The sequence below is a fragment of the Callorhinchus milii genome, unplaced genomic scaffold (genome assembly GCF_018977255.1).
Source record: "Callorhinchus milii isolate IMCB2004 unplaced genomic scaffold, IMCB_Cmil_1.0 Scaffold2, whole genome shotgun sequence".
NCBI classification, from domain to species: domain Eukaryota; kingdom Metazoa; phylum Chordata; class Chondrichthyes; order Chimaeriformes; family Callorhinchidae; genus Callorhinchus; species Callorhinchus milii.
This window is the reverse complement of record NW_024704743.1, coordinates 119,883,590-119,908,417: the sequence shown is the minus strand read 5'-3', so window position 1 is coordinate 119,908,417 and position 24,828 is coordinate 119,883,590. Positions and strand designations below refer to the sequence as shown.

General features: G+C 41.6%; 1 protein-coding gene across 1 annotated transcript in view; it reads left to right on the top strand.

Annotated features, from left to right (window-relative positions):
- The window catches only part of LOC103179701 (vacuolar protein sorting-associated protein 13B), a 481,880-nt gene that overhangs the window by 59,651 nt on the left and 397,401 nt on the right, over positions 1 to 24,828 (top strand). The window contains 2 exon segments of the mRNA XM_007895087.2: positions 1,153 to 1,324; positions 19,428 to 19,705. Coding sequence (XP_007893278.2) covers positions 1,153 to 1,324; positions 19,428 to 19,705 — 450 coding nt within the window.

Below are 24,828 nucleotides of genomic sequence, written 5' to 3'. Positions count from 1 at the left end.
GGGAGCATGATTTACTGAAAACTAGGCCGCTGATGATAGAGTGAAGGACTTATGAAGCAAGCAGTAAAGAAGAGCCGACTGGGGACGTGTGGGCTGGAATGTAGAGCTGGAGAAGATTTCATAAGTACCATGCTGGGTAGAGCATTTACTCACTAATTGAATCATCAGGGGAGCTAAGAGCTTATGTTTACTAGTCACGTGTTGGCCCAATGACCAAAGCTCCATTTACAGTATACCTTTAAGTTGTGTTCATTAGTGGATTTACAGTCATCTAGTGCTATAAACAGTGTGAGGTAAACAAATCTGCTGTTGCCCTGAAGCAAACATTCCTATTTTGTATCCAGAATTCGAAACCATTCTGCAGTTATTTGATCTGCAAGTTAAAATTGTCGCAGAGAGAGTGTATGATGAAAGTCCTAATTTTGTGTATGTTGAATAAGTTTTCAAGGTTTGCCAGGTGACTTAAGTGAACAAGAATATTCAGTAAACCAGTGGAGTTGTAGTGAGCTTGATATATCTTTTTTGCTTTAGTTAATATTCATACTATAAAACCAAACACAAATGACTTTTCAAAAGTGAATGCTGTAATACTGCTTTTATTAAAAAAAACTCTTAACGCATGGCATACGTTCTCAACTCTATGAAAAACTATGGGATTAACCCGTGTTTTGCCTAGGAAGAAACTAAAATGGATTGACCGTGTATTTTGGGATTTTAAACATAGCCTAGTTTGCACACTAATGCAGTTGGTGCACTGCATTGTTGAATGTGCTGACCTTTAGATGAAATGTTAAACCGTGGACCTGCCTGCCTGTTCAGAACTTTAACAATCCTATAGCACTGCTCAAAAAGAGAAGGAAGTTTCTCCAGTGTCCTGGCCAAGAATGCCAAAGATAAAAATTGGTCATTCACTTCATGGTTGTTTTATGGGACATTTGTGTACACAAATTGCCTGTTGGCATTTCGCCTCCAAAATATACAGTCAGTTCACTTTACAGTATGTTCTGTGAAGCGCTTTGAGATGTGCTTTGTCAAATTTAAGGATTATTGATATTGTAATTATTCTTATCCCAGACCAAAAATTGTACCTCAAAAACTGGGTCTTTCACGTTAAGCTAGAAATATTTTTATTCATCATTTTGTTTTCCACAGATCCAAGCTTTTGTTGAAAGCCTGAAGCTCTCAGTCACCGATCAACAACTTCCTATGCTTATCCGTATAATTCAGCTTGGGATTGCCCTCTACTACGGTGAAATATGTTCCTACAAAGAAGAAGTAGAAGAAACAAGTTTGAATAACAAGGAAATGCCCATTACCCTCACTGGTAGGTAGAAAATATTCTCATTCGCTTTACTGGGAAAGACTTGCATTGGATTAGTCAATCTTTGAGGGCTTAGCGGCTTTAGCTCTAAAGGTTCAAAGCCTGTGAAAGTAATACTGTACCATTAATGTGTAACTTTTCATAGATCATGGCATTGTTACATAAAATCACTTTGACGCACAGTAGGACATTGTTTGAGATTGCCTGAACAGCAAATTTAAATTCTTGGCCAGTCGTTGCCAGTGGGGAGAGAGTGTAGAGGAGTTAATTTAACAGAGCCATAATGCATGTTTTAGCTGCTGATTGTAGAATAATACTGAAAGGGGCTTAGGAGCAGACTACCTGTTCTCTCTGGTACATGGGGAATTGTGCACAGTATGGGTGGGTAAGAGTAGTGAAGGGGGAGAGAACATTTTTCAAGAAGTGAGTGAGATTATAATGCGATACTTGTAAAAATCATGAACATAAATCTTCGAGACACAATTGACTTTGCAGCTTGAAAGGTTTGACACAGCTGTGGTTCAGATTGATGTGAAACATTTGTGCATCGAAATTTTACTGGGGAAGCAAGTTATAAAGAAGTTTTTTTTACATTGCTCCCTACCGCAACAAGACACCTCTTAAAGTGCTTCCCAAATAATAACAACAACAACTTGCATTTATATAGCGCCCTCCACGCTGGGCAGCGACCCAGTGCACTTAACAATGGTGGAGCCCGATGCCGAGCCATGGGGAGGGGGAAGGTGACCATAGGCACGGTTGAAGCGGAAGGTCTTCAAGTGCAACCTGGAAATGAGGAAAGGGGGCAAGAAGGAGAAGGAATTGAGGGAGGAAAATAATGACTGTCAAGTGTAGCAACTGTTTATGTCGACAAACATTTTGTACCAACAGGGTTCAACAATAAAGACAAAAAAATTAATTAATTTTTAATTAATATACAGAGGATTGTTTGCCAGGACAATGGGAGCAAATTCTCTTTTTCAATAGTGTCATGGGAACCTATGTGAACGGAGCTAATGCAACAACAATTTACACTTATATAGCGCCCTTCACATAGGCGCTATACAAATGCAAGTTGTTGTTATTTATTTTCACTCATGTCAATTGGAATTAATCCCATCAAAATTTAAAAACAAAAGAAAAAATATTTGGTCACTCAATCCACAACTGTTTGTGGGACACTGCTATGCACAATTAGCTGTTGTGTTTCTCCCACAAAACATATAGTCAACTCACTTTACAGTATTTTCTTTGTGACGTCTCGAAGACATGATAAGGTGCTATAGCAAATGCAAGGATTATTTTTATTCTCTTCAATACGACCAGGCAAATGGGGGGTCAGTTTATTGTCTCATCTGAAATTGAACGCTTCCAATAATGCAACATTTCCCCAGAATTACGCTAGAATGTCATCTTAGACTATGGGATAAAGTCCCAATGTAGGGTTTAAACCCCTGACCCTGTGATCCAGAGTTTCAAGTACTGCAAACTAAAACAAGTGATCAGTGTGGATGGATCTGGGTAATAAAGAGGAACCTTTCTGGGGGGGGTCTGTTGGGTGTCTGACACGTGCAATAGCCCATTACCACGGTTAAAAGTGTGCAAGTTCTGCATATAAGCCAGACTGGCAAGTCTTGTCATCAGCAATGACTTGGAGTACTGCAGGTCTGCTTGGTTTAGGAACGTGACTAACAAGAGCAACATCTCACCTTAGAGCCAGCTCAGTCCCAAGAAGACCCCACTCAACCCTCCCACCTTCCAGGAAAGCAGAGAACATTTTTAAGAAAGTTTTTAAATCTAAATAATGGAATGGCTATAGTAAATGCTCATTTTTTTTTATTTGGGATATGATGTACACAATTGCACTGTAGCTAGTGTGTCAGCCTGGCTCAGTGCGAGCACTCTTGCCTGAGTCAGAAGGTTGCAAGTTCCAGCCCCATGTCAGGACTTGGAATCACATAGTCTAATCTAATACTCCAGTGCAGTGCTGAGGTGTGTTGCATTGTCAGAGGTGCCATCCGTTGGATGAGATATTAAACTGAGGTCCTGTCTGCCTGCTCAGGTGGTAGTTTAAAATCCCATGGCACTATTCGAAAAAGAGAAAGGAGTTTCCCCGGTGTTCTGGCCAACAATCCCTCAAATCAAAAATTGGGCACTCGCTCTATGGCTGTTTGTGAGATATTGCTGTGCGCAACTGGCTGTCATGTTTCACCCCCACAATCAAAACCACTTTGCATTGTATCCTGTGAAGTGCTGTGAGTCGAGTCAATGACAGGATGAGTCGTTTATCAAATATAAGAATTATTATTATTATTACAGTTAAACTTTATTCTAGCTGTGCTTTTAAATAAACATCTTAAAGCCTAGCTAGGGCTTTGTTCCAGTCAGTTGAGCTGAATTTGATGAATAGAGAATCATACACCTCCTGCTGTATGATCGGTGGTTCATCAAATGTTGGGAGGCAGAGTCGTAAGCAAACTGGAAAAAGTAATTCCCAAACCAAATGAATGCACATTGTACCCCTGGCGGTGCGGACTCTTTGTATTCGGCAAGGTTTTATTTTCTCAGAGAGAAACTCAGAGAGAAAATAAAAATGTGAATGTTTTCTTTTCTTTTACTCTGCAGTACAGTGTTTCCTGTAATGACTCATTGAGCAACAGCAAAATGTGCCTCTGTAGCCCAGCAACAATCACCCAGGGATTGCACACTGTTGTAGTGCCGATAGAATTTGCTGGTGATAAATTAAAACATATCTCAACTGTGAAACATCATCTCCAGTTTGTAATAATGAAGTTTGACTGTATATAGGTAAACATCTGTTAAACATTATTATGTGAATTCTGTTAGGATATACCATACGCTTATAAGGTGTTTAATACGGTTTAAAAATAATTTGCAGTACAGACTTCACCGTTGTGTTTGGTTCACCTCTACACACCTGGTAAAACAATTCTCTGGAGCTATTTATTATTTGGAATGAAACAATAATTGCTGGACCTGGATGAAACTCGCAAATTCTAAATCTGTTGACAAAGAGGGAAAGTAATGTAACAATGCTCCCATCTTGCATTTGGGAAATGTATTTTCAAAGTTCTACCTTTTAACTTGTTGACCTAATGCTTAAAGGTGCTGAGTTTCCAGAAATTCTAATCCAATGACCTAAATTGGATGTAAACGTTGACCAGTGCCAGCCGCGGTACTGAAGCACTAGTTTCAGAAGTTTGTGGTAATTTATTGAGAGGAAAACCGGCTAGTGTGATCTGGAGAAAGCTGCCAGAAACGTAAGCAATTAGTGTTGGCTGGCATGAATAACATTCTTCATCCAGTGCCAGATGTGCAGTTTGTTGTCATGCCACTGCTATGTGGAACCGTGTCAGTGAATTAGGAGTCTATCAGAAAAATATACAAGTGGGATTAGTTGTTGGAGCAGGAATTCCAAATTGCCAGTGTGAATGCACATCTTGTGGAGTTCAGGCTTTCATCACTGTTGAAAAATAGCTTGCAGTTGCACATTACTGTTAATGTTAATTTTTTAAAGATTGCAGTGTTTTTTTAAAACAGAATGGGCTATTTTTTACTTTTACTGCAGAAACGACACCCTCTCATCTCCTTCCTTCCACTCCATCCCACCTGACCTACTTTTTGCCGACTTCCTTCAATTTGCTCCTTCCCATCCCATCTTGGACTTTGCTCCCAATCTGCCTTTCACGGGTATTTTAACTGAAGATCAGATCTGCCCAGTCTGCGGACCCATCAATGGCGATAGTTTCATCCACTGTAGTGTGCTGTATGCTTGAATTTTAACATTAGTGTAGTTGTTCAAGGTAGTAATATTAGTAACAATAGTCCTTGCATTTGATATAGTGCCTTATCACGTCGTTGAGACGTCTCAAAGCGCTTCACAGGATATAATGTTAAGTGGATTGACTGTATTCTGTGGGCGAAATGCGGCAGCCAATTGCACACAACAGCATCCCACAAACAGTGGTGGATGGAGTTTGAAGAGATTATTACCCCGGAAAGTGATCTGCCAATGCACTAACTACTGGGTTTCTACTTACAGCTTGGTAAACAGAGTGTGTGGAGTAAGGAAATTTGCCTAAGGTTTCCCCCTGCCCAGGAATCAAACCCGGGTCCTCTCTCTTGCAAGGCAAGCACGCTAACCACGACACTACGGGACAGCTGCTCTCATTTCACTGCCTCCTGTTTTGAGAAATGTTATCTCCTTTTTTTAACATCCTAAACTAATCTCCAATGTGGTGTTGATCTACTGCAGCTTGTTGCTGGTCTTTAAGGCTAGAATGTAGCTTTATTTCCTGACGATCAAGTTCAAATTAGCTATTATATGCACATTAGGCAGTTTGCACCTCATTGTGACTATTCCACCACCACAACAACAACAACAACAAGATTGCCTTCCTTTGCACATAAGCAATCAAATGTAGTTGATGGCCTCTGTGGGTTCAGGAGGCATTAGAAATGTGTCACAGAAATGAGGCTGAGATTCGAGCATCATTTGTGAGGAAGCCCAGATATTTCTTCCTGGTATCGAATTCACTGAGTGTACAACAACAACAACAACAAGATTCCATTTATAAAGTGCCTTTCACGTCAGGAGGACGTCCCAAGGCGCTGCACAGTTGGGTCATGACCCGAGCAGGGGGGAAATGGTCAGGGTGAGGTGAGGGAAGGGAAGGGAGGGAGCGAGGAGGGGGGAAATGGTCAGGGTGAGGGAAGGGAGGGAGCAAGGAGGGGGAAATGGTCAGGGTGAGGGGAGGGAAGGGAGGGAGCGAGGAGGGGGAAGAGAGTCGAGAGGGGAGCTGACGGCACGGTCAAAGAGAAAGGTTTTGAGACCGGCCTTGAAGGAGGAAAGGGAGGAAGCAAGGCGAAGGCACTGGGGGATGGAGTTCCAGAGCCTGGGGGCTGAGAGGCTGAAGGCCCGACCACCGATGGTAGGGCGGTTGGGGCGGGGGACGTGGAGCAGACCAGAGCCAGAGGAACGGAGGGTACGGGCAGGTAGGTAGGGGGATAGTAGGTTGGAGAGGTAGGAGGGAGCAAGGCCGTGAATGGCCTTGTAGGTGAGGATTAATGTGTTTACAAAGGAAACTACTATCGCTCCAGTTTCCCATTTTGTTGTCCTGACCAAGACTTGAGCGATGGAGTGCTGTCCAGTTGAGAATTGGAGCTTTTCCACTCTGGGCTGTTTATTTTGATTTCTGTATGCAATTCTACATTACTCACATCGTACTGGCCTCTCCAAATGAAAGCCTTATAAATGGTATATACAAGTCCTCTGCCTGTGGCCAGACATTTCTTTGTTATCCAACAATCGCATCATCTGTTCTACTTTGCTTCAATGCGATGGAATGTGTACTGAGAATTACTATGGATCTTCCACTTTTCAACACTTTCACGGACAAACTTATGAGATATTCGACTCTGGCTGCACTTAGTTGTTATGCTGCCTGATATCCAAAACAAAGAACATTGTTTTAACCATATTCATAGCATATTTGTCAGGAGCTAATGCATGTTATATGATTACAGTCTGGATTTTTAAAACGTGTTTCAAAACAGCCTGTTTTTCTCAGACTGCACCATCCCCATTTCCATGTCAGTTTTGCCCATGACGTACACAGTCAATTAACTTTCCAGTATATGCTGTGAAGCGCTTTGAGACGTCTCAACAACGTGATAAGGCGCTATATCAAATGCAAGCATTATTATTTTTAGTTCTCCATTCAGGCGGATAGACTTTGTCTGGGACAGTAGGTTATGTTTGGTGTCGCTTGGTTTTATAGTGAATCACAACTTCATATAAAATGTTTCATAAGAGTTGTTCCAATTCTCTGACTATTCAGGAATTAACTATAAAATGTTTAGGCTAAAGAACCAGCATGATGTCCATTACATTCATTTCTCTTTCCATACTTGGGCATACCTGCAGAGTAGCACAAAGAACTGGAGTTGAGACACTAGCCTAATCATCATTCCCAGAACTCTGGTCCACAGTTACATCAAACACAACGCCAGACATGTATTTGAAGAAATAACTGACTTCTCTTGGAGAGTTGAGGTTTCCTTGCTGACTATATGGATGAGTTGAGAGACCGTGGCTTTGCGACTGATCCTAACCCAAGGCATTAGTAATGTGGAGATTTGTACTACCACTGCTAACTATTGCCCTATCATTATTTTGGTGCATTGGACACATCATCTTTGATGCAGCAATTTTGTTTTATTTTATTATTTTTGGAAATGGAGTGAATATGCAATGAGGATTAACGTTTCAAAAATGTGGAGTTCCAGCATTTAACTGGATCAGATTGAATTACCTTAGTAGTGAGAGTGCAGGGCATTTAAAGTCCTCCTTTAGATATTTCAAGGATACGTGCGATTAATTTTAATTCTGGCTGTATTTGTGCAGCCAGAATAAATAGAGTTAGAGGACAACTGTCCGCCTGTCTGGGACATCAAGTAAAATATATGAAGGGAGAGGAAAGATGGCTCATTTGTAAGCTGTGATGATTGTATAAAGCGGAAATCCAGTGGATAAAATTGGACCCAAATACAGACTGTTAATTAAGATGACTTGATTCTCCTCATAGTATCCATATATAAAAAGAAATGAACTTGACAGCATTGCAGGTTAAAAGTTTAAAGTAAAACTTGTGTAAGTCCTAACTATTTAGAGTAGAATCAGTCAGTTGCCAGGGAGGCGTGTGATATTCACAGAACATAAAACACAAATCGCTTCTGTTTGCCAACTGAAATGGGTCTAAAATTGCACTGTCTAGGTCAGGAAAAGCAATTAAATGGTTTGCCAAAAGTTCAGTGTTGGTGACTGACATAACCAACTAACCAGTCAAGTTGAGTAAAACCATTAAAGTTGAAGAAGTACAGTAATTGGCCACTGTCGCTTTGAGTATTTGAGTAGAATTAATTAGTTCTGACAGCTTCTGTCTTTCTTGGGCTTTTGACCCTGTCATAAATGGCTGCAGCTGCTTAAATCTGTTGGACTACATTAATGCATTACTTCTGAAGGATTTAGCTTGACTTGGATGTTTTTATTTGGCTTTGTGTCCTTTTTTAAAATAAGGTAAAAACCTTAAGGATATTTTTGGATCCTTTAAAAATCAAACCTTGTAAATTATTTTTTTTGTAAATGATCCTGTGGCAGTGTCCAGCTATCAAAAATCATTTCCTCACTTTTTTACACAGGCACAGGAATGCTTCCAGCCCACTGGTATTTTAAATGTTTTGTTGACCTTCATAACCGGGATAATTTACAGTGGTAAAATCAATTACAAGCTTGTAGATTTGTCCTCTTGACTTTATTATTTTTATTATTTTTAGCATTCTTTCTTCGATTTCATTCTGCTGGAAGGCAAGCCAGTGCAATAAAATAATAATAATAATTTGGTCACGCAATCCACGACTGTTTGTGGGACAATGCTATGTGCATTCGGCTGCCGTGTTTTGCCCACAAAATATACAATGCAACATAAAATTACATTTGTAAAGCACTTTCCTGAGTGGGGGTTGGCAGGAGGGGAGGGTGTGTGTAAGGCACTATACAAACGTAATCTCGTTGTTGTTCTTCCCACCACTTTTCATCCCTTAAAATAAACTGAAATCTCACACTGCTTTCTTTCACTATGCTCTTGAGAAATTCATGTTTTATTTGTTTACGTTCATAGATGACATGATCTGTGTGTCGCTGCCTGCTTGGGTCCATCCAATTTGTACCCCCGAGTCAATGTGTGGTATTGTTCTCCAGGCACCTCTCCATGATACTGGCATCAGGGCTATTTCCCAGTAAATTCCATTATATAAGTATTTCTAAGTTCTCTTGTAACTCTTACAAAATGATGATGTTATGTTGATCCTTCATTACAGAGCCACAAATTCCCCTGCATTATAATCGGGGACTTATTATTTAACATGATTTATGATTTTAATGTTCTGACACACTATTTCTTGGCTCAATACAATACCAGTTATCATAGAGAGAATTGCTTGGCTGGAGTCTTGCTGTCCTTTTCACCTAAGAGAACTAGAGATAGTGCTTTTCTGTAGCCAAGAAACATCTTTTATACATAATCTGGAGTTTTAACCTGATATTTAATTAAAATACATTTTATTTAATTCTGAAAAGGTGAATGCTTCAACAACTAAATTGGCCGATGTTGGACATGTACACAAAGTGCAAGAACGGAATTACTTTCAGCAATTATTGTTATGAAGCAGGAAGCTTCAAAACAAATCGTCCCAAGTAACTAAAAAATACAAATGATATCTTACAGATAAATTATACTTTCTACTAGGTCGAATTTCAGGAAGTGCTTAGAATCTAAGCTTGCTTGAAAGGCTATCCTTTCTGAAATGATTCTGCCCAGTATTTAATTGTCTCATGATTTGGGAATCATTTCAAAGCTTTTTTTGTTCGGCACATTAATGGAGGCAGCGAAAGGTTAAATTCATATATTTTGAAATGGAAGGCAGTATTTTATTAAGACTAATTTGTAAGAAGAAACTGAAAAGGAGCCGACTTCTGTCGAACAGCCCATCCTAATGATGAAAACCGGATTAGGCAAAGATTATTTCACAGACTGGAAATGTTTCATCTGCCAAAATAAATAGAGTATTTTTTTTAAAAGGTGAATGGAAATGTATAAAGTGTGAGCTAGCAATTTAAATTAGCGTGATGCGCTAATCTCTTCTATTTAGATTGAGTGACCTGTCATAATTACTCCAAAGTAAATTTTGGGACAATATACAAAGCGTTATATACTTAATTTAGTCAAATGGTAGTTGATGTAGTCTATGTTTGCTCTGTTACAGGTTGAACTGTGATCTTGTGGATGGTATTATTTTTTGGTGGGCTTAGGGGTGTGGAGAGAAGTGGTAGTGTGGATAGCGTCCTGGCCTCAACACCCTTCCTGATAACCTGCTCCTTAATAACCCTCTGTACAACATGATACTTCATGATATCTTCTGTGAAATTGCCCTTTGCATCCCTAAGCAATTGCCCTTTTTTTTACTCTCTCGGTGCATCCAAGTAAAATTATGTATACTTACATGTGTGCAATTGGCTTTCGCGTTTCGCCCACAAAATATTCAGTCAATTCACTTTACAGTATATTCTGTGAATGGCTTTGAGACGTGTCAAAGATGCAAGGATTATTATAATATATACCTTCTGCTATGTCACCTTCAAAACTGAGCAGCTTGTCTCATCTTTGCTCATAGGTCATTCCCCTAACACCTAAGGTCATGCTTGTTTCTATCCTCTGCAATACAATATGACATCAGGAATGTCCCAAGGTGCTGGACAGTCGATTTGGACCCGAGCTTAGGTTTGGAGAGTGTAGGAGGGTGGCCGAATGCTTGGTCGAAGAGGAGGGTTTTGAAACACGCCTTGAAGGAGGCAAGGGAGAAAGCGAGGGAAAGCAAATGTGGGATGGAGTTCCATAGGGTGGGGGCAGAAAGGCTGAAGGCCCGACCTCTGATGGTGATGCTGGCCCGGCCGGGCGGGGGACCTGGAGCATGCCAGAGCCTGCTGAGCGGAGGGAGAGGACAGGTAGATATGGGATCAGCAAGTCGCAGAAGTAGGGAGGGGGGCAAGGTCGTGGAGGGCCTTGAAGATGAGGACAAGGATTTTGAATTCTATTTTCTGGGAGATGGGGAGCCAATGGAGCCGGGCGAGGGTGAGGGCGATGGGGTCACGGAGTCTGGTGCCGGAGAGGACACGAGCTGCAGAGATCTGGATGATGTGCAGCTTGTGGAGGGAAGAGTTGGGAAATACCGACAAATAGGGAGTTGGCGTAGTCGAGCCTAAATGTGATGAATGCGTGGATGAGGGTTTCGGTGGTCTGATAAGTGAGGCAGTAGCGGAGCTGGGCGATGTTGTGGAGGTGGGGGAAGGCAGAGCGGGTCGTGGCAAGGATGTGGGGTAGAAAGGACAGTTGAGGGTCAAATAAGACGCCCAGGTTCCTGACTGGCTCAGCGAGGTGGAGTGCGCATCCTTCTTGGATGGTGATGCTGTCAACGCCTGAAATGTGGAGGCGCTGACGGGAGCCAATCAGAAGGACCTTGGTCTTGTTGCTGTTCAACTGTAGCAAGTTAGCTCTCATCCAGGACTTGATGCCTGGCAGACATTCTGTCAGGACAGCAGTGGTCCTGGACTTGAAGATGGAGGCAGAGAGATGGAGTTGGGTGTCATTTGCATACATGTGGAAGTTGACCCTATGTCTGCAAATGATATCACCAAGAGGGAACATGTACTGAATCTAGGGCCAGTCCTTGTGTCCGGCTGGCAAAACCTTACACAGGTGTCTAGATGCTGTCTGACCAGAACACAATACAGCTTTAGTATGATTTCTGTGGATCAGTTAATTTAGCAATGTAGCCTTGTGACCTATTTGTCAAATCCTACCGCTCCGCCCTCGCCTCCGCTAAATCGTCGTTCTATTCCAAGACAGTTTTGGAGGCAAAGGACAACCCCATCACGAACCGGCTCCTCCGCCCACCTTCTCACGCCTCACCCATCCTCACCTCAAATGGCAACTGCAGGCGATGCTGGACTTCCTCAAATCCAAAGTTGAGGGAATCCGCTCAGCTGCCTCTGCCACTGCAACTGCTACCCCCTCCCCATCTCCTCCTCCCACCCCACCCCTCCCTTCATCACTTTTGAACCTGTCTCCCCCTCCTCTCTCATCACCACCATAACCCATATAAAACCCACCACCTGCTCCTTTGACCCCATCTGTACCCCCCTCCTTACCACCCAGTTCCATCTCCTTGCCCCTCTACTCACTGACATTGTTTCTCTCTCCCTGTCTACTGGTACTGTTCCCACCCCTTTAAAAATCTGTAAAAACCTGGAGTCCTGTAGCTCAGTGGTTAGAGCACTCGCCTTGCAAGCGAGACACCTGGGTTCAATTCCAGGCAGGGTGAAATCTTGGGCAAGTTTCCTTACTCCACACGCCTAATAATAATCCCTCCAAAACAAAACAATAATAAATGGGTCATTTTCAATCCACGACTATTTTTGGGACACTGCTGTGCGCAATTGGCTGCTGCGAAACCACAAATATACAGTCAATTCACTTTATGGTATATTCTGTGAAGCACTTTGAACGTCTAGAAGATGCGAAAAGCGCTATATCAAATGCAAGGATTATTATTATTATTATTATAAAAAACGCTGTCATTACTCCTATCCTTAAAAACTCTCCCTGGACCCTTCTCTACTCTCTAACTACCAGCCCATCTCCAACCTCCCTCCTTTCCTCTCCAAGGTCCTGGAACGAGTTGTTGCTTCTCAGCTTTGCTCCTTCCTCTCCCACCACTTCCTTCTCGAACCCCTCCAATCGAGCTTCTGTGCCGCCCACAGCATAGAAACAGCCCTGGTCAAAGTGACAAATGACATTCTGTCCATCTGCGACCAGGGCTCCCTCTGCCTCCTCGTCTTCCTTGACCTCTCTGCTGCTTTCGACACTGTTGACCACTCTATCCTCATCCACTGCCTCTCCTCTCACCTCAACCTCCACGGCGCTGTCATTGCTTGTTTCAGATCGTACATCACACACTGCTTGCACTTCATCTCCTCAAATGGCTTCTCCTCCAGCCCTCCGCTTGAATATCTATATGCTCCCTCTTGGTGACATCATCCGCAGACATGGGGTCAACTTCCACATGTATATGGATGACACCCAACTCTACCTCTCTGCCTCCACTCTTGAATGTCAGACATCAAGTCCTGGATGAGAGCTAACTTTCTTCAGTTGAACGTCAACAAGACTGAGGCTCTCCTGATTGGCTCCCGTCAGAGCCTCCTCACCTCAGGCACTGACAGCATCACCATCCATGGTACCACACTCCACCTTGCTAAGCCAGTCTGGAACCTTGGGGTGTTGTTTGACCCTCAACTATCCTTTCTACCTCACATCCTTGCCATGACCCGCTCTGCCTTCCCCCATGTCTGCAATGTCGCCCGGTTCCGACACTGTCTCACACCGCAGGCCGCGGAAACCCTCATTTACTGCATGTCGGCCTCCCCAACTCCTCCCTCCACAGGCTGCAGATCATCCAGAACTCTGTAACCCGTGTTCTCTTCCCCACTAGGCTCTGGAACCCGTTCATCCCCATCCTCGCCCGACTCCACTGGCTTCCCATCACACAGAGGATACAGTTCAATGCAGATACAGATCCTGGTCCTCACCTTCAAACCCCTCTACGGTCTTGCTCCCCCCTGCCTCTCTGACCTCCTAGCCTCCTACCACCCTGTTCGCTCCCTCCGCTTAGCGGGCTCCGGCCTTCTTCACGTCCTCTGCCTTGCTCGCCCCACTATTGACGGGCGGGCTTTCCGCCACTCTGCACCCACCCTCTGGAACTCCATCCCGCAGTCCCTCTGTCTTGCTCCCTCCCTCGCCACCTTCGAGACCCTCCTCTTCGACCGTGCTTTCGATCTCCCTGCTTCCCCCCCGTCCTCCACCCTCCCCCACCCTGATCCACAGCTTGGGTCCATTACTCTGTCTGTCCAGCGCCTTGGGACGTCCTCCCGACGTGAAAGGCGCAATACAAATGTAATTTTGTTGTTGTTGTTGTTGTTCATCATTTGTTGCTGCCTTGCACTCTTTTGACATGATGAGCAATGAGTCAAGTAACATTCCTAGATCTCTTTTAACTTCCCCCGTGGCAAATTCTGTATGATCCATGGGGTAGATGTGTTTCCTATTCTTACTTTCGAGTACCTAACATTTATTGGTTTTGAACTGCATTTGCCAGTCATTTGCCAGTCATCAGGCTATGTGCACTCCCTATCAAACTCTCTTTGTAAGACCTTTGCTGCCTCTCTATTATTCCACAGTTCCCTCCCAACTTTGTGTAATCTCAAATATACCTACCTTTCAATGGGGCTGTGCATCCAGGTCATTAATATATATATATATATAAGGAACAGAAACGGTCGCAGTTTATTTCCCAGAGGCACACAGTTTTAATACATTCTCCCATTTTGAACTAACTCCCCCAACAATAACCTTCTGCTTCCTTCCCTTCAGCCAATTTTGAATCCATATCCGACACATTAAACACTTACATTTATATATAAGTCACTTTGGAAGGACCTCCTGAGGGTCTTTTATTCACATCGATGTCTTGTCCTTGCTATCAAGTGATCTCTCTTTGTGAAAGATTCTTTCATGTGGTACGTTGACAAACAACTATTGTAAGTCTTGATACACTACATCGCATGACTTCCCACTGCTGATTTGGAATGTCACCTCCTCAGAAAAATGTCTGAAGTTGGTCAGATGAGATGTAACCCTTTTGATCCTGTGCTGGCTATCATTTATTAGCGATCTTTTTCATATAAGCGGTCTTTTTTCTTTCTGATAATTGCATCATTTTTCCAAGTATTGAGGTCAAGGTAATGGATTACCAGTCTCTCTTCAGGAATGGTTATGGCAAGCTAAAATCAGATTTTCTTTTTAATTTCTCTCCTTACCCTTCGGTCATCCATAATGGTAATACCACCACTTTCCTGTGGATTCACAATCTTTATATATATATATTCTATATTCTATATATGTATTCTATATACATATCTCAGCCAAAATTCCTCTCTGTGATAATATTCCTAAGAATCATAACATTTTATTAAACATTATGTTCTCTATTGGTTATACAGTCTTAACTTGAATACTCTTTTTAAATCTGAACTTTGTGAGATATATATGCTTTGCATTTGGTATATACCATTTACTTTCAATTACGACACAATCCTCATTTTAATTTTGATTTGGCTATGAGTGTATGTTTTAAGTTGCAGTATTATTTTCTCCAGGAAATGATTTATTTTTGTTTCTATAATTTCAACCTTGCATCCAGCTCGTTGCTGGTGGGAAATCCGTGGAGACCTGTAGTATATTGCATACAGTACTCGCCTCACAAGCGAGAGGACCCGGTTCTTTTCCCAAGCAGGGCAAAACCTTAGGCAAATTTCCTTGCTCCACATGCCTCTGTTTACCTAGCAGTAAGTAGGACCTTGGTTGTTAGTCGATTGATAGATCACTTCCCGGGGGTGATAATCCCTCCAAATTAAAAAAATAATAATTAAATTGTCAAGAATTGTTTGTGGGACACAGCTATGCACAATTCGCTGCTGCGTTTGGCTCAAAAAGTACACAGTCAATGCATTTTGCATTATACCATAACAACAAAATTACATTTGTACAGCGCCTTTCACATTGGGAGGACATCCCAAGACTCTGGACGGTCAGTGTTTCGTAACCTGAACTGGGGGGCGGGATTGGGGAGGGTGGACGGTAGGGGGGCAAGATGAAGGTCTTGAGATGGGTCTTGAAGGAGGCAAGGGAGGGGGCGTGGTGGAGGTAATAATAATAATAATAATAATCCTTGCATTTGATATAGCGCTTTTCACGTCGAGAGGATGTCCCAAAGCGCTTCACAGATTAGACTGTAAAGTGAATTGACTGTATATTTGTGGGCGAACGCGGCAGCCAATTGCGCACAGCAATGTCCCACAAACAGTCGTAGATTGAAAATGACCAATTTATTATTGTTTTATTTTGGAGGGATTATTATTACCCAAACTGTCACATGTATCAATGCTGTTGGGCTCTGTATGAAGCAGAGACTGGATGCTGGTATTTGGGAAGAAAGTACTGCAGGTACTGCAGGATGGAGTTCCAGAGGGTGGGGGCAGAGTGGTAGAAGGCCCACACGTCAATGGTGAGGCGGGCAACGTGAAGCAGGCTGGAGCCTGCTCAGCGGAAGAAGCAGACAGGATGGTAGGGGTTTAGTAGGTCACAGAGGTAGGGCTTTATATTGTGTGAAGCGCTTTGAAACATCTCACCGATGTGATAAGGAACTATATCAACTGCAAGGATTGTTATTATAATAAATCATAGCCCAATGCCTGATTAGATACTCATCTTAAGCTTCTTACCAATTTTATCATTGTTAAAAGTATGTAGTCAATATTTTCTCCCCTATATTGAGGAGGATCTGAAACACATGCACATTATAGTGTACATTAATTGTCTGAATTTTAAAATGAGCTTGTGGCATGTCAAAGGGATCAATCATCCCATTAAGAAGTGAAAAATGATTGCCTTTGTACAGAGGGAATCCAATTTGCCGCCTTAAACCAGACCCTTTAAAGTAAATTTGTGCTACTGTAACAGGTTTGTTTTGGAAACCAAAATATTTCCGCAGACTGCATTCTTTCTACAACTTTAGCGCTTTCCTAATGACTTTGGACGTGGCAATCTGGACACTTCATTATTCATCACATCCAGCCTCTAATTTTTCTTTCATTAACCTTCTCAGCAAACTGCAGCAGATGTTTGATATCAAAACTGTGCAACTGTATTTGAATCCAAACTGAGTCTGCCGATCAACAGTGCTGGACATAAAGAAACTGAGACTGCGCTGAACAGATTTTCTCCTTCTTTACATTCACACACTTGTAAAACGATTGGTGTTGAATTTACTGGATATAAAATTATTTCTTGTTTTTTTTAAATGTGTCAGCAGTTTTGTTAACATTTTTGATGTGTATGCCCAAATATGCATTTATTTTTTACAATTGTGTTCACGATAATAACAATCCTTGCATTTGACTTAGCGCCTTATCACGTCGTTGAGATATCTCAAAGCGCATCAGAGAACATATTGTAAAGTGGATTGATTGTGTATTTTGTAGGCAAATCGCGGCAGCCAATTACTTGCAGCAATGTCCCATCCCACAATCGGTGGCGGATTGAGTGACCAATTTATTTATTTATTTTTGGAGGGATTATTGCCCCCAGAAAGCAATCCCCCTAACGTTATTCTCTGGTAACAGACAGTAATCTTCTGTGTTGCTTATTTTGGGACACCGAAGTGCCAAATACTTTTTGAAAGGAAAAAATTAATTGTGAAATAAAGTTAACCAGTTCCCTTGGAACTTCCCTCCTTAGAGCTACCAGTGAGTGCGGTTCACTTAAATGTTGCAGCTCTTTGAGCAGCTGTATTAATTCTGGTGCTTGTGTGGTGAGTTCACTACCCCAGGGAATGGGGTATATGCATGACTCTGGCGTTCAGCAATGTTAGTGCAAAGGTAGATGCGAATAAACGGGGGAAAATTGTCAAAAAGTTATGCCAACGGCAGAATTGTGTTTATTTATCTTGTTGAAGCTATTAGGGAAAATCTCTTGCAGCTTTGCACAGCCGAGGAGCGACATCAAAGGTGAGTATTTCACTCTAGTTAAAGCACACTGAAGGTGCTAAGTCGTCAATCGGAGGAGAGTATAACGGAAATTTGAACAGTACAGTGTTTTTCTGCCTGAGAGAATGAATTTGACCGTTACCTTATCTAATGCAACTTGATGGGGAGTGCAGAGAGTATTGGAGCTTCCAATTATGAACAGGTTTTTACATTATAGTCAGCTACTTGGACAGTGTCAGCCTGTTGAGCCCTCTCAACCAGTAAATTCCTAAATTCAATTTCCCCACCTTATTTTCCATATCCTTAATATTGTTACTTTTCAAGAATTTCTTTCATTTTCTTGAACATCTCAATTGACTTATGGCATATTTATGGCAGCATTGAGAGAGTCTATATACTCAATGGGGAATCATTGACTTTTTTGGGTCAGCCAGGTGTTTGACACATGTGGAAACCCATCACGGCGTTCGAATATCCAAGCCAGATTGAGTTTCACGTATGCCACGACACGTGGAAATATCTGTCTGGAATAGAATGCCCACACTCTCCTTGGAGAGATGAACCTTTGGTTAACTAATTCTGGAGAGTATTAGGTAAGAATGAAGGCCTGTGGACAGAATGTGCGTTGGAGTTCAGTTTGCTAAAACCGCACTGCTTTCCATTGAGACTGCTGTCTGGCAAACTTGGCCAACTATGGTCCAATTTTCCTGACCAACACTTATTTAACTGTCCTGTGTGCAAGGTATCAAAGGGAAGTCTAAATACGGGTACAAAGCAACCGTTGCATTGTGCATCTCTACGATTCCTGTATGTGATATATGAAGAGTAAATGTTCATTTATTGAACAAAAACATTGAGTTTTGAGTGATCATATCGGCAATGTGTGTCCCCAGTGAGTATTGGGCAGTATGTAGTGTGAAATATGGATCGTCATCCATCATGGGATGAGACTGGGAAAAGTTTTGAAAACCAGGTCAAGGATTTTAACCTAATCCTCTTGAGGGACGAGAAGCCAATGGAGTTTGTAAGGAAGAACATTTGGGAGTATTGTATGTGTGTGTGAAGCCGTGTGCAAGAGGGAACTTGGGCTGTACAATTCTGTGCATGGAATAGAGAGCAGGACAGAGGCTGGTGAGAGCAATGAAAAAATATATCCTTAAGACTTGGATAATGTTTCAGCAGCAGTGGGGGGATGAGTATGTTAATGGTCCCTTCAGAAGGTTTGGATGTAAATGGACTGGATAGTGTGACGTCATGTTCTAAAAGTCAGCCTAGTGGCTGTGTGAATTTACAAACTGCCATTGGAGAGTTCTTATTTGCAATGTCCCCATTGTAAAATAATAGTAGCGGAGAATGAAGAACAATGTATACAATGCTCCTGTTTTTTTCCAATTCTGTTGTTATTATTTAGCGATCAGACATTGCAAAAGTGTGCCTGTCGTTTTGTCTGTGCAAACGACTTGACATTATCATGAAATAACATCATAATGTTCATGAAGTTGCGGGTTGTTGTCGTATCTCTGGTGTGCAGAGGCAACTGAAGATCCAGCAGCAGACTTGCTGACTCTGGAGATGGGCTTGCCTGCAGTAATGTAAAAGCAATACCTAAGGTTTAGGTATTTTAATTACATTTTCTACAGTAATGTGTTGATTTTTGTTTGAAAAAGCTGGATCAGCTCTAGATTGCAGAGAATACCTGCTTTTCAGGGCTTTATTGGAAAAGAACCAATTCCTGAGTTTGGACAATCCCATCTTCACTTCAAAGAACTGTCATTTTTGTGAAATTCTTTGTAGGATAGCTTACGAACGTGTAATAATGCATCAGTAATACTTAATGAATTTGTGCCATTGTTTTTGCGTTGGCAGGTGGTGAATCTGAAGTTGGGACACAAGGACCACATCCAATCCCATACCAGACTGTGGAGGGCCTGCAGTATCAGCAGCAGTTTGATGATGATGATCAGGGCTGGGTGTCTTGGGCGTGGTCACTTGTTCCTGCTCTGGTGAGCTATTCTGAAGAGGGAGATGAGAATTTTGAAGTCGATGAAAATGGGGCTGAAATAAATCGTCAAATATCCCAACCACCCAAGGATCCCATCGTAGCTGTGGGATTTTACTGCACTAAAGCCACCGTCACTTTTAAGGTTTGTAAGAAGTATAGCAAGCTTTTATGCTGTGTAGCTTTCAAGTGGTTTTTCACATTTATGTTTCATTTTTGTCTTGGTCAATGCTATTTGTGATTTAAGATAAAAAGACAGAATAGTGTTGTACTGTGCACGCTAGTTTCCTCCACACTACTGAGTTCCTGCTGTCAGTTAGGCGTTATTGTGGGAAGGTATCTAGATGCTGTTTTATTTGTGAGAGGGTTGTGTTCTTGGGCTAATCTTGTGGAATTATAGCCAGCCCAGATTAACATGGCAGATGCCTCTGAGTGGAGAAAGGTATTTATCAGTTAAACCAGTAAAAAGAAATAATCTTATTGCAAATGGGATGTTGATCCCATTCACTGCACGCTTGGTCAGTTGGGAGGGTTGGTTTCTCCGGTCTGCTCCACATCCCCCGCCCCAACAGCCCTACCATCGGTGGCCGGGCCTTCAGCCTCTCAGCCCCGAGGCTCTGGAACTCTATCCCCCAGTGCCTTCGCCGCCTCCTCCCTTTCCTCCTTCAAGGCCGGTCTCAAGACCTTTCTCTTTGACTGTGCCTTCAGCTCCCCTCTCGACTCTCTACCCCCTCCTCGCTCCCTCCCTTCCCTCCCTTCACCCTGACCATTTCCCCCCTGCATTTCCCCCCTGACCCAACTGTCCAGCGCCTTGGGACGTCCTCCTGATGTGAAAGGCGCTCTATAAATGAATCTTGTTGTTGTTGTTGTTTTTGCTCACTGACCGGCCTCACGCTACAAATGGCCAACTTCTGGGGCAGTGGTGCCGCTGTGACTTCCTGTCCAGGATACTGGACGTGATGTCAGTGGAGAGCTGATGACCTGGAAGTTGGCCTTTTTTTATTAAATCAAGGATACCAGCTTGCTTGCAGGAAGCAAGCCAGTTGGCTGTGCTTATGAGCAGTGAAACCAGCTATCGCGTCCTCGTTATTAGATGGGTTGGGATACTAGCCCCCCCCCAACCACTGTCTTATAATGAAGCTCCACTACATATTTTGTGCCGAAAATGTTTAGCAGTTCTTAAGAACATTTCCCACACTTTGGTTGGCAATTGTGCATCTTCTTATGCTATCAAAGCGCTTATGAAAATGCAACTCGATCCCCATTATGGTCAAGGCTTGGATAAAAACAACAACTCCTTACATTTATTGCAGCATATATATGTACGGTTCGAAAATAAAATAAAATCTTGACATTTTCTTATAGACATTGAAAACTTATGCAGCATCTTATTAATCAAATTGTTTTTAGTTGATTGAAGACAATGGATGGTGTTTGCATGTGGATTCTGGTATGAATAAAACCAAATTTATACCTGATAGTTGTTCAGAATAGAACAAGCATCATTTTGAACATTGATATTGCACTAGTTAAGTATGGTGGGATATGTATATATAAATTCACATGGAGCATTGTTGCTCCTATTCCAAAATGAAAATTCCTACAAAACATAATTACTGTGCTTTCAAATTTATATGAGGTGACTGGGTTTTTGTGAACACTCTTAAGTGGCATCTTATTGTATTTTAAATAGGTGACCAAACGTTAACTCTGTCAATGAACTATTTCTTCTCGTCTTGAAGCAAAAGGTTCCTTCGAGAAAAAATAATCTGACAAATGTTATTTATTCCATGGATTACGTTATTCACCCCGTTTGTTTAAAAAACAAAGAACAAAAATCCATGGGACCATAATTAATTTATAGGATCCCAGAACACACTGAACTTTGTAACTAAAAGCAGATGCCCTTCTTTCATTCACTTCCCTTAGCAACCAGATTGCACCTACTTAGTGCACTTCACAAGATCACAAGATTGGTTTGGATGAATGCCCTTCGGCTCATCTGATCTGCAGAACACCCACCCTTCCATCAGAGCATCAAGTTTCTTTTTAAATAGGTCCAGTGTTTTGGCCTCAATCACCCTTCCTGACAACCTGTTCTTAAAGCAGGAAACTTTAGTTAATGAATACAATGAATCTACATGGAAAAAATGCATGCACAGTAGTTATTTCATCTCCTTTCGCTTGGTTTATTCCAATATTGGGAGTAATGTGATAATTCTAACAGTTTTGTCTCTTTCTCTTCTGTTTTTCGGAGGCAGGATGACGGGAATCAGCGAAGCTTTTCATTTTCTATAAATTCAAGCATTGCCTTGTGGAAATAAACAATTAACATTTTAAAAAAAACTTGCATTTGATATAGCACCTTTAGTGTTGGGCGGACACAAAGTGCTTCACAGGATATGCTGTAAAGTGTAGTGATTGACTGTGCATTGAATTCGCCAGCCAATTGTGCACAACAATGTCTGATAAACAGCTATGAAGTGAATGACACTTTACTTGGGTGCTTGTTGGCCAGGACACCGGAGAAACTCCCTTCTCTTTTTGCATAGTTCTGTAGGAATCTTTGTCCAACTGATGAGGCAGATAGGACCTCATTTTAACATCTTATCCAAAGGATGGCTCTGAAAATTGTATTACAGCAGGGAAATCCTGGGATTGATGAGGGCACAGCAAAGAAGAACCAAATTGAATTAGGCACCTGAGTTTTGAGGAGACGACAAAATGTTTACACGAATGAAGGGGAGACGTATTTGTGAACTGATAATAAATTGTTACACTTGATATTATGCCTAATCACTTCTTCGAGATGTCTCATGCCTGATCATGTTGTTGAGATGTCTTCGTAGAATATACTCAAAAGTAGTGTGACTCTGTATTTTGTAGCTGAGTGTGGCAGCCAATTTGCACACAGCAATGTCCCACAAATAACCATGGAGTGAATGACCAATTTTTGGCCAGGACACTGGAAGAAACTCCCTTTCCTAGTATTCAAGGTTCTGAAGGGTGGAGATCAACTGAATTTCTCACTTGCCTCTCGAGTTTTCCAATTACAGCAAATGTTGATGTAATTAGATCATTCTATTGACCAGGGTTTGTGGGACATTATGGGTTTGAGGATGATATTCCGATATTCCTTCCACAGTAATGTGCTGCAGTTGGAAATTTTGCTCAAATTATTCTACATTTTCTATTTGGTGAATTGAATTCCTATTTTGTTTACACATGACTTTTGTACAAATTCCGTTTGATTGCTTTGTGGTCATCCAAACGTGGCAATTTTGCGGGTGGAACTTTAGACCGTGTAGAAACACAGAATAATTGAAGCCATACAGTACTTAATTAAATGCAGTTGAACCATTTCATCATCTTTGTTCGGTACATTTTATTTAAGTAGGAAATAATCCGAAGTCCCAATCCAATAACCTAATAATAGCTGAACCCATGAAAGCAAACTTGCATGCTGGCTGGCACACAGTGAAACAGATTACAACATTGTTTTCATTCTATTTAATTTTTGTATAGTTTCCAGTTGGAGAAGCAAACTAAATTAGAATCTAAAAAAATCTGGAACATTTGCAATTTAGTTATAAATTTGGCATATTTGAAATATTGAGGTCCTCATATAGATTACTGAAAACATTACTTACTGTTAAAATAATAATAATCCTTGTATTTGATATAATGCCTTGTCACGTGGTCGAGACGTCTCAAAAAGTGCTTCACAGAATATATTGTAAAGTGGATTGACTATATTTTTTGGGCAAAATGCAGCAGCCAAATGCGCACAGGAATATTCCACAAACAGTCGTGGATTGAGTGACCGAATTATTTTTTGGAGGGATTATTACCCCCAGAAAGCAATCTGACAATCAACTATCAGATGGGTTCCTACTTACTGTGGTAAACAGGTATGTGGAGTATGTCTCTTAGAAGCACTAATGTCACAGTGCGTTAGGAGAAAATCCTTTCACCTTTGAGATTTTAGGCTAGAAACTAGCCGGGAATGGCAGGGAAAGTTTCTGATGACTAAGGTTCTTGTTAATAAAATGTTGGCAGTCCCTGGTGAGCACAAAACTTTTGAATATGGCAGCAATTGACATTCAGTTGTCAGCCTCACTTGGAGAGGCTACAAGGGTTGGCTGGTGTGTTTACAAAAGCAGTCACTTGACAATACCTGCTGCAAAGCCCTTTGAAACCTTTGAACATAATAAGGCACTATAAATTGCAACAACTTTCTTTGGTGTGGGAAAATGAAAATTGCAAACTTTGAGGTTTGGGGTGTTCATTTGGGAATTGGACATGAGGTGGATGGAGCTTTGCTCTTTACAGCTGTGCTGTGCCTGACCTGTGAACACTTGATGCGGACACTGAGGAATTGCAGTGGCAAAAGTATTTCATTCCCCAGGGGTATTGTTTTTTTCCATCTTGATGAGCTCAGCATTTACCAATCCTCCTACCACCTCTTACAATGAGACTGTATTCCAAAAGAAACAATCAATGAATTATTTGCAATTAGCAAAACCTAATTAAATAAGTTATTTTGGTGCACCATCATTGCCACAGTTCTATTTTTGGTAAGATTACGTGAAACTTTGAAGGGTTGATTTTTCAGCCGTTCTCTTCTGTGTGGAGGCTGATCGATCAGTTAGTTGCATATCATAATAATAATAATACTTTCATTTGGTATAGTACCTTTCATGTTGGGAGGAGCTTTACAGAACTTATTGTAAAGTGCAGTGACTGTGTGTATTGTGGGCTAATGTGACAGCCAATTTGCATACAGCAAAGTCCCACAAACAGCTATGAAGTGTATGATCAGTTTCTATATTGTAAAATATTGTTACATTTGTAGTCCTAAGCATTTAACACTGAATTTTGCAGCTGGATTTTTTAAAATTAGTTAAGGCAGCACGGCGCTCTGAGGCACTACCACGCATGAGGTACACTATATAAATGGAAGTATACACTGTTGTTAAGCAGCCTAACCAGTTGAAATCGTGGAAATTCATTCTGTTGGTCTCCAGGATTAACGAGAACTATTGCAATAAAAATTTATATTCATATTGCAGCTGTCGTATGTGAAGAAAGTGTAAAATGGTATTGGTGGGGCACCCAAGCCGTGGGTGGGAGGCAAGTAGATGGGGGAAGAGAAACTTGACCGTAATGTTGTAAGGTTTACCACTTGATTTGATTTTCCATCTTGTTGAGCATTATATATTTCTGCTTTTAATAAATCTAGAAATACAGTACTTTGGAAAACATAGC